Source organism: Adiantum capillus-veneris, chromosome 2 (assembly GCF_014529385.1).
Source record: "Adiantum capillus-veneris isolate H3 chromosome 2, ASM1452938v2, whole genome shotgun sequence".
NCBI classification, from domain to species: domain Eukaryota; kingdom Viridiplantae; phylum Streptophyta; class Polypodiopsida; order Polypodiales; family Pteridaceae; genus Adiantum; species Adiantum capillus-veneris.
Genome location: NC_140932.1, coordinates 71,442,433 through 71,460,774, shown reverse-complemented (window position 1 = coordinate 71,460,774; position 18,342 = coordinate 71,442,433). Strand labels below are relative to the sequence as shown.

General features: G+C 45.3%; 1 protein-coding gene across 1 annotated transcript in view; it reads right to left on the bottom strand.

The window, feature by feature from the left end:
* The window catches only part of NODGS (nodulin/glutamine synthase-like protein), a 139,257-nt gene extending 121,394 nt beyond the window's left edge, over nucleotides 1-17,863 (bottom strand). The window contains exon 1 of the mRNA XM_086486314.1: nucleotides 17,387-17,863. Within this exon, the coding sequence (XP_086342440.1) occupies nucleotides 17,387-17,566 (180 nt within the window). The 5' untranslated portion in view covers nucleotides 17,567-17,863. The remainder of the gene's footprint in view (nucleotides 1-17,386) is intronic.
* Nucleotides 17,864-18,342: the final 479 nt, after the last annotated feature.

Genomic DNA, 18,342 nt, shown 5'->3' with positions numbered 1-18,342 from the left:
ATTGGAACTCAGTGTCACTATCTATGGGACTACCTCATGGCAAAACAGTTTTGACTTCGGATTCTTCGGCTGATGCCAACACTTTCCACAGCCTGCCGATACACTTGGGGTGCTGCATCCTCGTCCACACTCACGGGCCCAGCGCTTCAATTTGAGATGGCTTTCATCAGCAGGATGATGGTGATTCAAGCGGGTCGGCCTACACTCCAGCCTGCCACAGAGCTCATCCTCCAGGAATGGGGCAGTGATAGAGAGAGGTGTTGGGAGCTCATCTACGGCCTGACACTTTGGTTCATCTGGCGGGCCTGCTTCTTCCGCATTTTCAAGGCTCGTCTTGTCCCATCGGCAAAGACTGTTTGAAATATTTGGCTGGAGCTGATCCATACACTCTGAGGTTAGTTTGAGAAATTTCAGGGCAGCTCTCACGGCATGCGGAGCATCACGAGGCCTTCCTACGACTTTGGCGCCCTGGGCCCTTCTTCACCATGGTCCATGGAATGCCGAGATGGGACTACCGGCCACCAGTGTGGCTATTTCCTCCTCCCATCTCATGATTTAGCCCTGACTGTACATATCTTGTATTTTCATTCGGAGAGTTTCCCCACGTTTTGATGTAGTCCTCTATAGCAAAGGCTGGTTGTAGCCCTTTCGAGAGTATTCTTAACTAATGGAAGGATCTTTTTCTTGGGGTAAAAAAATTACTAGCCATTCACAAATCGCAATCACTTATTATCATTTTGGGCATTCCATGTTGTTTCAAAATCTATGCCACAAAGATATTTGCCATGTGATCAGCTATAATGATCTTCCTTACTGTTACTAGAATGAAATGGGCTTGCTTACTGAATCTATCAATAATTGCATCAATTCCATTTGGAGTTCGTGGAAAATTCATTATAAAATCCATGACAATATATATATATACCTAGATGAATCCAGGATAAGCCCAGATTCACCCTTAAAGGAAAGTGCAAGGTATAGACCCATGGTAGTCACCCACAAGACAATATAACCATCAGCTCCATCATGCATAGCATTGACTAAATACCACGACATCCCCACTAACGTCGTCAGTGCCCAATAGTGGGTGTAGAACTAGGTACTAACATATGCTCCCAAACACAACACACACCATACGGACACACACCATACGGACACACACATGAGCATACATCAACACAAAGTTCAGCGTACTGAGTTTCTGTCATGACTCAGGAGATCAAGGGCAGACTCAGCCATAATGAAGCCTAGCACTAAAAGAAGCATTAAATCGAAAAAACGGAAGTCATAATTAGGCTTTTGGCATGGTACACAATCTTTGACATATTTATATGTCGACTCGTAACGTTGGCCAATAGAAAAATCTTTCTAATGCTTGTGTTGTGGATGTTATACCTCTATGTCCCGCATAAGGACAAGCATGTGCTTTATCCATTACTTTGGTTCTAAGTAGACGTGCTACACAGAGAGCCTCATGAAAATAGAGATATCCATCCTTGATAGAGTAAGGGAAAATTTCATTACCAGTTTGTAGCTACTACCAGATTTTGCCAAAGCCGGAATCGTCAGGATACATCTCAAGAAGAGATTCTAATTCCTAACGATGTATGCTCATTGTAGTGTTTACTTGAGGCCGTCAAGAACAAGCATCTGCAACTACATTTTTCCTTCCAAAAGTGCGTAAGATCTCGGAGTGCAACATAGAGAGAAAATTGGCCCATCACATCTGTTTCTCGGACAACTTACATTGGGAGAGAAAATATTTGAGGCTTTGATGATCTGTCATAATTATAAAGTCTTCTCCAAGAAGGTAATGCTTCCAAACACAGCGAACATGTATCGCTGCATGTCACAAATTGATGACATGGCAGTTCTGCCCCAACACACACACGGACAACAGTACGGACCCCATGATTCGCACTGGCAAAGAGCTGTACGGACAGGCTGGCAGCAGTAAGGATTTCCATGTTTTGCGGTTACATGTTGACGTGGCAGATTGTACAAATTTCCGCGTTTCTGTCACATGCACATCTAACCCTAAGTGTACGTGGACAAGCTACTTCATGACATGGGTTCAGTTCAGTTCAGTTACGCTAGTCTAGGAAGTGTTTTGGCACTTTTGTGAGTCTGTTCGCAGACCGTGCATGTCCAGACACTTAGAGTAGATGCATATCCTCTGGTTGCACACAGCATGATCATCAGATTACAGTCAGAACCCATCAGGAGCATTTTTACAGTGCACAGACCTATTTTCCCCATTTCAACCATTTTTCACTTATTATTTTTTAATGACTTTTGTTGAGAACTAGGTAGAATAGAAAGTGATCTGGCACTTTTGTGAGTCTGTTCGCAGACCGTGCATGTCCAGACACTTAGATTAGATGCATATCCTCTGGTGCACACAGCATGATCATAAGCATTCCCATCAGAATCCATCAAAATCCTTCAGGCGAATTTTCCCGTGCATTAAACCTATTTTCCCTATTTTTGACATTTTCCACTTATTTATTAAGTGACTTTTGTTGGAAAGTAGGTAGGTCAATTTTGCTAAGTTTGTATATAAGCAAACCTAGCGCGGGCACTTTCTGGCAAAAGAGGCAGCAGGAGCATTGCTCAACAGGCAACTTCTCAGCAAGATCAACCCCCAGCAAGGCCTACCGTTTTTGCCTCACAGCAGCTACACTAGCGTTTTTGCATCGTAGACCAGCCCTGGCGTTTTGTTCAGCAAATCAGCCCGGCGTCATCACGACACAGTAGAACCCCTAGCATTAGCAGTTTCCATAGCAGGAAGACAATTTTCAGCCTAGCGTTTTTTGAGCAGCATAAACACTCAGCGTTTTTGCAGTTCCGACGCGACAAGACCATCAAGAACCCAAACGTTTTCAGCATTCCGTACCCGCAGTAGAACCCCCAAACCTCGCAGATCTCACCTTCCTGCAGCAGTTCCTCGCCGCACGGTGGGATCCATCGAAGTTTGCAGTTTCAGCCCGGAAAACGCAGATTTCAGCATCTGCGTTTTCAGCACGTCATCGTCGCACCGTCGCCATCGACATCGTCCCCGACATAGAGTAGAATTCAGCAGATACAAGATTTGCAGATTTCAGCCCTTAGAGTTTTCAGATTTTAGCCCGTCTCGTCGTCGTCCTCATCGTTGTCGACATCGTTGGCAAGTCCAAGCATTGTAGAGATTTGTGCAATCGATAGTAGACCGCTCTCGCCATTGAGAGTGGGGCCTTCGGAGGAGGGTTTTACAACGTCTCTGGTGTCGTATTCTTCTCTCTCTATCTCTCAGTCTCATGCACCTTCATTCATAGTGTTCATCCACTTTGTTTGTGTCCATTACACTCTCTCACTAAAGGAACGGAAGGCTCTCCCTTCCGTAAGTAAAAGGAAACCTTGAGCACAGTTCGGGAGCACTCATCTTGAGCAAAGTTCAACATTCATTCCGCTGCACCTAACATTGGTATCAAAGCTTTGGCAGTGTTCTATATCACTCAAGGAAGAACCACAGAATTTTTTTTTGATTGTTGAGGTCGCACGAACCCAAGTTCACTTGGACGTGTCGATTCCTAATCGTGTTTTTGAAGAGTGACAGGAAACCCAAGAAAGAAGGGCTTGTCCAGCCTCCCCTTGTGCCTCTTTTCACTCATTGAGAGCGGACCGTGCACTTAGCAGCCGGCCAATCGACGGAGGTGGGAAAAAGCAACCTTGGTGTGAGCGCAAGGCCGCCAAGGGGTGCGCCCGCGGAAAAGAGCAGAACTCGGGTGAAGAGAAGATCCTTCTCTAACACAGATTGCAAGCAAAAGAAGACCCTCAAGAACCCAAGAACCTCAAGACCCTCAAGAACCCAAGACCACAAGAACCCACAAGAACCCAAGACTTCAGTGGATGGTCATCACTCGAAGCGGAATGGATACTTCGCTTGGAGGTGATGAGCATGAGAGAGGCGAAGAAGAATTTTCCCCACCATGAGGTTTTTCAGACCCTCCCCCTTTTCCACCTACGCCAAGGATTGCACTAACTCCTATGAAGGAGTTGACCCAGTTGTTTATGGACAACAAGTTCGAACGCGAAGCAAGAGAAGCAGAAAGAAAGGCCTACGAAGAAAGTATGGCAGCCATAGATCGTGAATACAACGCAAAAATGGAAGCCATAGAGCGTGAGCACGAGCACGAGAACAAAGCAAGAATGCAAGAGATGTTGCGACTCTTTTCTCAAGTGCAGACACAGATGCAAGAGATTCGGGAAAAGGAGACTCTCAGTCTCTTCTTCTCCAAAGCATGATACACAGGATTTGCATGATGATTTGAATGATAATGAGATAATGACAAGCATGATGATTGCATGACCAAGATGTGATTTCTCACGAGCATGATGATTTGTATGACCACAATGTGATTGTTCACAAGAATGATGGGGTAGTTGATATTGTTTCTAGTGAAGCTAACCTCATTGCAAATTCGATCAACCACGAAGAACCGATCTTGGCTCTCGAGCTTAGGTCCCAAGAACCCCCTCAGGAAGAAGCGATCTTGGCTCTCGAGCCTAGGTCCAAAGAACCCTTACAGGAAGTACTATGTGTTCGAATGATTCGTCAGCACGCATTGTATGAGTGTTTCATTCGTGATCGTTTCGTGTATTTTAGTCAGCATCTTTATGTGATCCCTTTTCCTAGGCATGACATATTGTACGTTGAGCACGTTTCACTCATGAATGAGCACGAATGTATGCGGATTGTTCATGAAAAGCTGAAAAGTATGCATTCAAGGAAGTCACATTTCATGTCTCTTCCTTGGCACGACACAGTTGTAGAAAGAGCACATGAAAGTATGATCACCAAGCATGGGCATTTCCGTTGTGAATTGCCACAGTTCATTGCTTTAGATCAGAAGAGAATGATTCGATCTCATTGATTGTGTGTGTGTGTGGTGAACGGTTTGACACTCCGTCTCTTTGTTCATCTGCATTGCATGCAGAGTCTTTGACGAAGACAAGATTTTTTCCAATCACTTTACATGAAATAAGTATGTTCCTGTTTTTGTGTTGGAAGTGGTTTCAAGAATTTTCAGCATGGAGATTCTTGAAGAATGCTTCTAGACGAAGTTGAAGCATCGAAGGAGCCACAAAAGACTCTGTGTCGCTGTCGGCGCGGCCCAAAGAAGCAAGCATTGCAGACCTTTATGAAGTTCAAGTACCGCACGACCCACACATCAGAGTGGGCCGGCGAAGAGTCCCTTCCAGGATTCCGGATGCTATTGGCGATCTCCCTCGACGCCATACCGTTCGGTAGCAGTACCTCACTTTCAAAAGGAGGGGATGTCACGTGACACATCCAACCCTATGTGTCCGTGGACAAGCTACAGCATGACCAGGGTTCAGTTCAGTCAAGTCAGTCTAGAATAGGAAGTGATCTGGCACTTTTGTGAGTCTGTTCGCAGACCGTGCATGTCCAGACACTTAGATTAGATGCATATCCTCTGGTTACACACAGCATGATCATAAGCATTCCCATCAGAATCCATCAAAATCCTTCAGGCGAATTTTCCCGTGCATTAAACCTATTTTCCCTATTTTTGACATTTTTCACTTATTTATTAAGTGACTTTTGTTGGAAAGTAGGTAGGGCAATTTTGCTAAGTTTGTATATAAGCAAACCTAGCGCGGGCACTTTCTGGCAAAAGAGGCAGCAGGAGCATTGCTCAACAGGCAACTTCTCAGCAAGATCAACCCCCAACAAGGCCTAGCGTTTTTGCCTCACAACAACTACACTAGCGTTTTTGCGTCGTAGACCAACCCTGGCGTTTTGTTCAACAAATCAGCCCGGTGTCATCACGACACAGCAGAACCCCTAGCATTAGCAGTTTCCATAGCAGGAAGACAATTTTCAGCCTAGCGTTTTTTGAGCAGCATAAACACTCAGCGTTTTTGCAATTCCGGCGCGACAAGACCATCAGGAACCCGCAGTAGAACCCCCAAACCTCGCAGATCTCACCTTCCTGCAGCAGTTCCTCGCCGCACGGTGGGATCCATCGAAGTTTGCAGTTTCAGCCCGAAAAACGCAGATTTCAGCATCTGCGTTTTCAGTGCGTCATCGTCGCACCGTCGCCATCGACATCGTCCCCGACATAGAGTAGAATTCAGCAAATACAAGATTTGCATATTTCAATCCTTAGAGTTTTCAGATTTTAGCCTATCTCATCGTCGTCGACATCGTCGGCAAGTCCAAGCATTGTAGAGATTTGTGCAATCAATAGTAGACCGCTCTCGCCATAGAGAGTGGGGCCTTCGGAGGAGGGTTTTACAACGTCTCTCGTGTCGTATTCTCTTCTCTCTCTACCTCTCAGTCTCATGCACCTTCATTCACAGTGTTCATCCACTTTGTTTGTGTCCATTGCACTCTCTCATTAAAGGAACGGAAGGCTCTCCCTTCCGTAAGTAAAAGGAAACCTTGAGAACAGTTCGGAGCACTCATCTTGAGCAAAGTTCAACATTCATTCCGCTACACTTTACAGTTTCAACCGCTGAATTTGGATGCAAAACGTTGATAGCTGCTGAAAACGTTGTCAAACTGCTGTGAAATCGCTGCTGAAAACGCTGTAAAACTGCTGTGGAATCGCTGCTGAAAAACGCTATGCTGCTGGCTGTATTGCTGGTGCAGAATCGCCACTTGCAGGGGCTGGAAAAATGCTAAGTGCAGGGCTGATGGCGAGAGTGGTTTGTTGCTGAAAAAGGCCAGGCTAGGGGGGGGGGGGGGGGGGGGGGGGGGGGGGGGGTTGTTCTTGCTGAGAAGGTTCTCCAGAGGGCCTGCTACACCAGGTGCTTGTTGCTCTCCTTCTTCTTCTGCCAGATAGTGCTAGCGCTAGGTTTTCTTATATACTAGACTTGCTAATTTGCCATACCCAGGGGGGGGGGGGGTTGTTCTTGCTGAGAAGGTTCTCCAGAGGGCCTGCTACACCAGGTGCTTGTTGCTCTCCTTCTTCTTCTGCCAGATAGTGCTAGCGCTAGGTTTTCTTATATACTAGACTTGCTAATTTGCCATACCCAGTTTCCAACAAAAGTCACTAAAATATAATAAGTAAAAAATGTCAAAAATAGGAAAAAATAGGTCTATGCACCGTAAAAATGCTCCCGATGGGTTCTGATGGAAATCTCATGATCATGTTGTGTGCAACCAGAGGATATGCATCTAATCTAAGTGTCTAGACATGCACGGTCTGCGAAAGACTCACAAAAGTGTCAGATCGCTTCCTATTCTAGACTAACTTGACTGAACTGAACCTTGGTCATGCTGTAGCTTGTCCACGGACACATAGGGTTGGATGTGTCACGTGACAGCCGCAGGCAAACTCAGCATCTAGTAGCTCATCGCCCCGAATAGGTAGCGCTAAGCCACACAGACCAAGCTGCTGTGAAACCAAGAATCTGTTCATCGCCTCAGCATAGAACAGAAAGAGGAAGGGGGCTAGAGGGCAGCCCTGTCTGATCGAGTGTGTGAGCATGAACCGGTCTCCTCTACCTCCGCCAAAAGCACCTGACTCTGTGTACGTCTATAGAGAGCTGACACACCTCTGATCCAAGCATCTGAGAAACCCATCCTGCGTAAAGTGCCCTCCAAGAAGTTCCTGTCGTAAGCCTTCTCAAAATCGAGAAGAAGTATCACCAGATCCTCACCTTGAAGGTGCGCGAGGGCAGACGCCTCCCAAAAAGTGAAGATGTTGTCAAAGATACTGCGCTCCTTGAGAAAACCTGTCTGGGTCCCATGTATAATGCTCTCTAGAAGTGGCTAGATCCTCAAACTCAGAGCCTTGGCTAGAATTTTGTAGGCTGAGTTGAGGATGGTGATGGGCCGCCACTACCGAATCTCATCCAAGGAGCCACCCTCCTTGGAAATGAGGTGGATCAAGCCCTCACTCATCCTGTCAGGCATCTCTCCTATGTACATGATGTATTGAAAAGCATTGCAAAGGTCTGAGCCAAGCAAGTCCTAGTACTCCAAGAAAAAACTGGGAGTCGAACCATCCTCACCAGGACAACTACCTTGGGGAAGTGCTTTGAGGGCCTCATGGAGCTCCTCTAGCTGAAGAGGCAACTCAAACCTTTGGCCTGTCTCCTCAGTCACAAGACAAGGCATCTGTGCCCAAACCTGCTCTCTGCATGCATCCTAACGCTCTGATTGAGGCTCTGCTGATAGCAGGTCATGGTAAAAGTCAATAGCAACTACAGGCATATCCTCTAGCTCTGAAGCAACTAACCCGTCAGGTCTCCTCAACTGGCTGACACTGGTGTCCATATGACACGGTCCCACTGTCTCAAAGAACGCCCCGGTCACTCTTGTCACCCACATGGGTCCACTGAGACGCCTGTCGATGGAAGACAAACTCATGGCGCCTCTCTTCTATGCTGGCTAGCTCTTGGCAAGCTTGCTGCAACTGCTCCTCCAACCAAGGACTATATGGGTGCTGCAGCATCCTCTGCAAGGAAGCAACGCCCCATCAGAAACACTTCTCCTCCTCCCTCGCTGCAGCCAGGCGAGCCGTAGACTCTTGGAGAAAGAAGCGACTAAGCTAAGCAAGTCCAGAGGCCACTCTATCAACAGGGGAGTCCTGCGTGTCCGAGTCCTCTATCCAAAGCGCCACCACTCGCTCTCTGAGCTCTGAGTCCAACAAGATCCTCTCAGGGATGCGTAGCATCGTGCTCCCCCTCCTCTGTCTATCTGTCACACTGAGGATCATTGGTGCATGGTCCGAGAAAGATGTCCAGCCAAAGTGCAAACTGACCCACCCAAGTCACAGATATGGTCACTAGCCTAGAAGCAATTTATCCAGAGATAGATTCACTCCTCCCTCTCTCAGGTCCAAGCGAGAGAAGGCCAAGTTGTCTGGAGGCCTAACAAAGCCAGAGTGCTGCCAAACATCTGAAACCCTCAATGTCATACATAGCCTCTCCCAAGCTGCCAACTTAGCCACATGCATAGTAGCATGGCTACCTCCAATCTTGTCAAAGGGGTCCTCTAGCATGTTGAAGTCACCCCCAATGCACCATTGCTCTGCATGCGGCACAGACTCTACAATGTGCGACCAAAACTCTGCACATGCACTTGCCACATTGGGCGCATAGATGTTCAGGAAGCCGAAGAGGCAACCTGAACCTGCATAGTAATCCACTGAGCCCTGCCAGGCACAATAATACCTCTGCCCACAATAGCCTGTTGCCAAGAGTCCGCAATAGTCATACATACCCCTCCCTGGATACCACCAGGTTCAAATGTAGCTGACCAAAATGTCTCATATCGACCACGCAAAAGCTGATCACATCGTGTAATGAGGCTCTCGCAAAATGATGCTCATGCTTGGATTGGAGTAGCTAGGAAAGACTCTCTCTCTCATCATACTTGCCGATTTTCGAATTCAAATGTCCTTGAACAGGAGTAGAGTTTGCGGTCAACCTCTCAAAGGTTGAACCTAAATTAATTGGGATCCCCAGCGAGACCCAAAGACCCTGAAATATCCATCGAGATAAAATTGTATGTCGAGCCTGGATCAAAGAGAATCGCGACTCTCTTCCCATTAAGGCTCCCTCATCCCTATAAAAGTTGTCATTTTCCTTTCTCCTTCCTCATGTTGGCTTGTACATCCCGGATTCAATTTGAAGCACAAGGTGGAGAATCTTTCTTGAGATGTAGGCAATCCGGTTTCCTGCGGCCTTTCTCACCACAAAAGAAACATCTGTCCTCTTCCATATAAGCCTTCACTTGAGAGGCAGTAAGAAATCTTCTTTTCTTAATTTCCTATGGCTTCTTTTCTTGACCCTTGGGCTAATCTGAAGGTCACTTTCGAGAAGAGGTGTCTGTCTGGGTCAAGAGAGCCTGCTGCTTTGCATGAAAGGTACAAAACTCTTGTTTGCGAGTTCCTTTCGAATGCAAATTCCAAGCAACCAAGGCAGATTGCATCATAACTTAAAGGGTATTTCGAGGGTACAGATTCATACTTTTTTGGAGGGTCAATTGGAGTCCAGCTTCAAAATTGCGCATCTTTTCTTCGGCGGAGACTTTGGTGAATGGGGTGACCTTGAGAAGTATCTCCCAAAACTTGTCGACATAATTGGAAACAACTTCATGCTCTTTCTGAGAGAGCCAATCCCATTCTTTCTTCACATATGTTTCAAAGTTAGGAGGAAGGAACTAAGCATAGAAATGCTTTTTGAAGTCTTTTCAATCTTTAGGTTTACGCCCTTCAAGAATCGTCGTGAACCACCACTTGCTAGTTGTATCCTTAAGATACATATTAGCGTGGTGCAATTTGGATCGTTCCAAGAAGTGGCCTTCTGCAAAGGCTATTTTGAATCTGTGGATGAAAGTAAGAGCTTTATTGGGAACCCTTCTTGCAAATTTGACATCCTTGTCTCCACCTTTGAAAGTCTTCTTCTTGTGGTGTCGACATCTCTTCTTAGAAATAGCTCTGGAATCTTTATGAGCAAACATTTAGTGACGATTCTTTCTATATATTTTTGTTCGAGAGGGACTACTTCTGTTATCAACCTACTTACGGAGTGCTGAAACGAGGTCGCCTTGGCTGAAATTTGTTTGGAGGTTGAAAAACCATCTGGACAACCAACAGAGCACTTGCCTGAGTGCGGCTATCCACAGAGGGACGCACACGAGCTTTTGTTGGCTGCCCTCCACCTCCAAGTGCGTTTCTTAGCCTCTGCTCTAGCTGTGAGAGAGAGAGAGAGAGAGAGAGAGAGAGAGAGAGAGAGAGAGAGAGAGAGAGATGAAATGAAATGAAATGATATATTAACATCTTCAAAAGGCCAAAATGACCTATGAGACCAATCGTTACAAACTGGCGACTTCTTATGCGAGTGCAATTTCTTTGCCAAAGTCCCCCTAAACAGGTAGCGCTACAATTTTTATGGCCAGGCATGAGTGAAATAGGCTAGATGGCACTGCGAGAGAGAGAGAGAGAGAGAGAGAGTATAAGATCTACGCCAGCCTTTTTCTAAAGACCATGCTACAACTTATGTTTTTAAGCCTTATTTTAATTTGTATGAACTTTATCTAGCTTCACACCGGCCTAGTCACTTATTTTAAAAGGTTTTAAACCTTAGGCTTAGAAACGAGTGAGAAAGGGCGAGTTTCTCACCAATCTGAATCACGCTTGACTTTGCTGTCTCCACGCCCTCCAAAATCAGTTTCCTGCTCCAGGTAAGACGTATTTATAGTGTGTCCGGCCAGCCACTTTCATGGGCAACCATAGTAAAAATATAGAATAGTGACTTTTTGAACAAAATTGGGGATACCATCCTATTCATATGCTTAACTTAATGCGTTTAGCACTATATTCGGCTATTGTTCTACTTACATACTACCCGAACACCAATAAAGTTTCCAAATGGCACATTGCACCAGAAAACTTACCCATCTTTATTGAATTATTAACTGGTACCAGTAAATTCATAAGTTAGTTGTGCGCACATAAATCCTTTTTACTCTATTAACTTTAGCTAAAAATATTACACCTTAGCCCTAATCATCCTAGAGATCATAGATATCAACAGTCACTCCATCAAACTCCATCCCTGCATCCGGATTTGTTGTGATGATCTAAGTTGGGCCCGTATATCTGTACACCACATTGTATGGTTGATGTGACAAGAGTGCCAAAAGGCCATAGCTTAGTTCGTGGCTCATAGAACTGCACCTATGCATAGAGATTGACAATCTCTCCATCCCTCATATGCGAAAACCAATCTGCTATAATGATCTAAGTTGGGCCCCCAAATATGTACACCATAGAGTATCTTTGATGGACAAGAGTGTTAGTGCCTGATGTGTTTAGGGTACTTCTCTTTTTAGACTTTAACTAAGGTCTTAGCTTTAAGCCTTAGAGGCATGTTTACACAAGTGCCTAATGCCTAGGTAGTTAAAAGTACCCGAATGGTCATATGGCATAGAGCAATTTTCGGATGTAACTGCCATGCAGTTTCTGCAGCTCCCTGTAGTCGTACTGTTGTTCTTGCTTTGTAGTGCTCTGTAGTTCAATAGTGATGGTGAATATACACTGAATCCAGTACTTTCTTATCCTCATTATGACCTTTCTTCTTCATCTACTCTGCAGTTCTGTGATTAAATGTGCAGTGTCTTGCCTCGTTTTCCTTCATTCTGCATGTTTCTTGCACTTAATACCTGTTAGGGTTGTGAACCCCTAACACTTTGGCGATCCTGTTGTGCGTGTCCTAATGGACATGGGAGCGAATTACAATAATCTCAAAGCAAATGGGAGTCGGTTATGATGCGAAGTTTCTTTCTCGTGCTCTAACCACCGCCGTCCCTTTCTCTTATTTTGTGGAGATGTGAACGAGCGTTTGACAACTTGGGAGTATTGGTGAAGCACTTCCTACAATTGGTTCGAATTCAGCCTGAACCATATGGAACCCATCTTGATATGGCTGATTTCTTTTTAAGATGAGATCCTTTGGAAGCTTCATGTTGCTGCTTTTATTACTAACGATTCCAATAAGAAGTTGGTTGCTGAGAACTACAACATTTCCAAGAGTATTCATGCTGAGACTTTTGTTGCTCGCACGAAGGTACTTTGTGTCTAGTTATCTCTGAGAAACCATGCTTTGGGTGAGAAAATTTGAGTTCCGAAGCCTTTGGTTTGAGTGTTTCTTCTTGATCGACCACTGAAGCTTCAAAAGAAGAAGGCAGAGAAGCAGCATGAATAGTTTGAGAAGTAGTAGTATGACTCCGGGAAGTGGTTTACGTCTGTATCTGCTCCAAGCGAGTGTGAATTAATGCGAGACTTGTCGAAAGTGCGGCCATCTGCTCTTTGAGAACTACTATTGGGTCCTCGGGTGAATAGAGTCGTTGCCATCTTGTGATTCAGCCATGCCGATTGCTTCGAGAAAATAACTGGAACTGTGGCGTGATGATGTGTCACATACAACCTGTATTCCTGCTGTATAGGGTTGGCCTCTAGAGCGGGTAACGGGTGTTGTGGAACCAGTCCTCGAAGAGGGCTCTCTGCTAATGTGCCAATGAGGGAACAAGTTCGGGTACTTGTTCTGGGAGAGATTCTGGTTCTAGTTCTAATTCCGGGAGAGACACCTCAGGAACAAAGTGCTGGCTGGTTTCCGAAAGAACCTCTTATGGGAGTTCGTCGATGTACGAGATGTACGAAAGAAGTTCGTCGGCCATGGCTGGGAAATGTACCGCACGCAAGAGATGCACACACAAAGCCAGCGCTGGGTGATGGGATAGGAGCAGCGTGCTGCAATTTAAATCGCTGGTTGACTGGCATTAACGTAAGTTTTAATTGTTGAAGAGCTGCACCTATAAGGTGTGTTCACATGGGGTTTAATTTAGGGGCCGGTCGGCCATTGTAAATCATTGAAATTGAGGGCACTTCACTAGCGTACAATCTGCTGGCTGAGATCGTTAAAAAAAAGAACATTACGCTGTTGATGTGTTTGACGTAAGTAACCCAGCGAAAGGTCACAAGGGGCAGCCAGCGAAAGGTGTTTTTCAGAAATAAGCCCAGCGATTCAGCAGCCCAGCAACGCATGGTTTGAGATGCGCAAATTTCGAGGTGCGAAGCTCTGGGAAGGGGTGCCAATGCAAATGCTCAATTCAGCCCAGCATTCAGCCAGCATAGAATTTCAGCGTTTCAACCCTTCTGGCAAGTCCAGCGATGCATGGAAAGGGTGCGAGCAAGGGAAGCAGGTTCGAAAGGGTGCCACCCAAGCAAAGGTGCACGAGGTTTTCCGGGTATGCGGCACGGGTATGCGGCACACACACCACTGCTACAATATGGTTAGTAGTAGTAAGTAATAAACAAATACCAATGTTACCTCATATCGTCGGAAAAAAAATTGCATTCCATCTTTCTTCTGCTTCCATGCAACACGGGGAGAGGGGTAGCGTGTAGCGGCGAGGGTGAGAGGTTCACCACCTTCGGGTCCCAGGAAAAAAGTTTGCTTTGATACCACTGTGAAGAACACTCTTACTATGTGTGTTTATTCATAACTGAACTTAGATAAAAACTGAAACTGAACTAGAACTAGAGACAAAGACTCAAGAGACTGAAAGTAGCATTCAAATCAGCCTTAAATTCAGTAATATGCGCCTCATTGGGATCAGTGATCAATAAATCATCCACATAAAGAACAAAAATGAGAAGTACATCGCCCTCACGTTTGACATACAATGTGCTTTCTGTTGGACTGTTACAAAAGCTTCGTTTAACCAAATGAGTGTCAGCTTTCTCATACCAAGCACGAGGAGATTGCTTCAACCCATACAAAGCTTTGTTACATTTGCACACCTTATCCTCTTGTCCTTTCTTGAAAAAACCGCGAGGCTGCGTTACATAAACTTCCTCAAGGTCAGAGACAGGACTCTGGCCAATAGTCGTGTAGAGTCGTGACCCTTCGGCGTAAAGGTGCAGCCATTCGTTGAAGAGGCATAGTTATTCGCTGAACAGGTGCGACTCTTGGGCGAAGAGACGCATCCTTTCGAGAACAGGGGTCTTTGATCTGGTACGTCTTCGTATCTGCAAAAGAATCAAGTGAAGAAGGTAATACAAAGACAAAGAATGTGTCACAATTGTGACATTTCCGCCCTCAAAATCTCCATCTAAGCAACACATCAAAAGATAGCTTTTTGATAACTATTTTGGAGCTCGAACGAGCCTATACATCACTCAAGCATTTGGCGGAGACAAGCTCTCGGCATTGATGGATACACTCAGAGAGAGAGTGTGAGAGAGACAGTCTGGGCCTAGCCAAAATTACGCAGTGATTAGTTGCGTGTCCAGAATTACCCTTCACAGGGCTAGTTAAGATAATAATGTAATCGATGTTGATTAGTGCTAATGACACTAGAAAACCTTAACACTAACCATGGGCTCTAAAACCATGTCGAAAAGTAGAGAGAGTAAGTAAAATGAGAAAGATTCAATGCAATGGATGAAACAACTAAATTCATATTCCATTACTAACAAGTCGGGCTTATATAGCCAAGAGTGTAGTTAATAACATAATCAATGAGATCAAGAATACCATACGGATGGTTCCCATAGGCTTTGCTTTGTAGGCCCATATGTTGAGTTTGGTCTTTTAACACACTCCATTTCACACTTGCCATGCATTGTCCTCATAATTACAAGTCTTATGTGCTTGCCCAATGTAAAGAGCTTCAAAGAAAAGAGGGAAGCCATGACTGAACCACCTTGTCTCTATCTCACCTTTTGGGAGGAGGCCTTTGAGTTTTGGTGTGACTACAGTCGAACCAAAACCCAATCAAACTACTTGTTCATAAATCTAAGGAGTTGAAGCCTGAGAAGAATTGCTCTTCATATAATAAAGAGCTTCCTTGCAATAAAACTTTGGAAGCTATTTATTATATGGACGTGAGTTTTACTTCAATGTAAATCATCAAGCATTGAAATCTCCAATATTGCTAATCAGAGTGATAGATCGTTGGCCATATATTTGAGTGCTATGCTTTAAACATGCACAATTTTGTCATCCTCCTGCAGATGCTCTAAGTAGAAAAGGCCTAGTGTTAACATTGAATTCCAGTCTATACTTAGCATTGAAGTTGTTGGGTTAGATCAAATGAAGTGTAATCTGGAGACCTACTTGCCAGACTTTTAAGTTAGAGAGGACAAGAATCTCATAAACACCTTTGTACACACACACACACATACAATTTATTTATTTTTATAAATCTTGCTTCCCTGCTCCAATCCACGCTCTCCAATCGAAGAAAGTTACCAGAGGGGATTGTCTATCATGCCATGCCAAATGCGAAGTGACAACCTTCCAATCAACAATGAGAGAAGAAGTAAAGGGACATCCAAGACAGTGTCCTTCAAGCTTCCCAAAAATAACGTCCCACTGTGTCGGCTGCCAGTGACCAAAAGACGGCGTGACAATGTGTACGCAAATGCGTCACCATGAGAGCCCACGGTTGGTGAACATGCCGTCACAAGTCCAAAATATTTAGCCCTCCAAGCCACTTGGGAGAACACAGCTTGTCTATAGATAAAAACCGAGGACACCTCTTGCTAGAGGAGGTCCGCCAGAAATGCTCTAAAATACTAGACATAAGGGACTGCAAGCGCAACTGAGACCAGGATAACAAAGGTAAGTAAAACTGCACATAAGCCATGAGAATGCACTAGACAATCCTGAGACACACATGAAGTGTCCAAGTGGACGTACACACTCTCATCAAATATATGCACACACACCCTTTCGCCAATAATGCTGTTATATGGCTGCATGCCCGGGCCTCAAATTTCACCCTTACCAAATTGCAGAGATAGCTGGTCAGCCTAGAAAGAAGAGTATACCTCCAAAGTGGCTTCTACCTCACGTGCCACCTCTCCTCAATTGTGTACTTGAGTACTAACTTGTATCATAGATACAACGAAATATGCAGCTCATCCCAGATAACATTCAAACCGCTACACCCGGCTCCCCCAAGACATTCACTCAAAGAGCCTGTAGGTCATCTATCACAGCATAAATATGCATCGTGGGTAGTTTAAATCATGGCTAGCCTAGTCAAGAAAGTCCCCGAGCATAAATGGAGGTTGTGCATATTAGCCTGAATAGATGTATATATCGGAGCTAATATTGAATAAGCACATCTTCATGCCGAGCTCCAAGAGTCTTTGTTGGCATATTAGCCTGAATAGATGTATGTATCGGAGCTAATATTGAATAAGCACTTCTTCATGCCGAGCTCCAAGAGTCTCATCCCGTAAGCATTTATACTGCTGCACAGCCAGTAGTTAGCAGTAATCCTATGCTTTCAGGAGCCAGCAGCTATGTGAGAAGGGGTCAATTCTATTAAATGATCGTGCTCCCAAGCATGCGGTTATGTACTACATCCCACTCAAATTGTGGAATCATGTGTAGAAAGCAAGTCCTCTAATGTATTCATATGTATGATGTGTTTGATGCTTGAAGCCCTCCTGAGCTTTTCTATGACATCTGCATGAAGCGTCATGGCTGTATATTAGCCAGAGAGAGCCTTCAGCAGACCTTAAGGTTCCCGTCCAATGTGTCAGTCCTTGTATTGTGATGCCAAAGATAAACGTTATTCCATGTGCAGCCTATCTGTTGCTTGATTGACTAGCTGCTTCATCACCACTGGCAAAGTAACGGTGGTGTTGGCAAGGGATGTGGCTGCATTGCAAAGTAGAATTCCAATAACTGCACTTGTAGGCTCCATATCAATAGTTAAATCTTCCTTGAATGATTGCCTTGTAGACAAGCTTATTATGGCCCTATGATTTACTAATCTTCACCTAATCAAAGAGCCTGACAAAATAGAGATGCCACCCAACTGGCTTATGTCAAGGCAGTGAGGTACCTTGAATGAAAGAGTGTGCTGGGCAAACTGGGCGGCGTCGCCGTCAGCTTCAGTGAAGGCACGTAGGAAGGGGAATGAAGAGGCATGGTGATCCACCAGGTTGTGAGCATGGCCATCGACAATTGCTGCTGAGTAGATCCGCTCTCGCAGCAATGAAAACTCTGTTTCAGTCAAGGCCATGAAGCTGTCTCCAAAGGGCCGTAGAATGTAGCTGCAACTCTCTCTCTCTCTCTCTCTCTCTCTCTCTCTGTGTGTGTGTATGTGGAGATTTAGAGCACGTGCAGCTCGAGCTTCCTAAACAGAAATATTAGTAATAACTCGTCAACAAAAAGCCGAACAGCGAGCAACGAGAGAGGCCTGAGCCCGGACTCTCTCTCTCTGTGTGTGTGTGTGTGTGTGTGTGAGATTTAGAGCACGCCTCGTCAACAAAAAGTCGAACAGCGAGCAACAAGAGAGGCGTGGGAGAGAATTACAATTGATCCGTACTACTAATATTTACGAAGCTCGAGCCCTGAGCCCGGACTCCGGAGTCGTGAGGACTGACTCACAGAGCAACGGGCCTGCTGAGAGAGAGAGAGAGAGAGAGAGAGAGCGACTGTCCAGAAGGCCTGATCGAGGGAGATGCGCCCATCAAGATCTATGGTGGAGATTACACGAAAAAGTAATCTCATTCACATTGCACAGAGCCAGCAAGCTAGAGTCTTGGTTATCTGGAGAGACGATTTTGCTCGCTTTCTACGTTGAAAAGGAGGTGGAACTTGTGGGGTGAGTGTTGTTTGACTTGCTAGTCGGTCCAGATGAGGAAGCCTTCTTGCTCAGTAAATCATAGGAAGCCATGTCGCCATCACGCCCCGCCCAAATCCTTTGGCAAATGCAATCTAACCCCTCGTCTATAAAGACCACGGGAGGCGAGTAAAGGGATAGACGATAGGGATGCGTGATCGGCGGTGCGCACG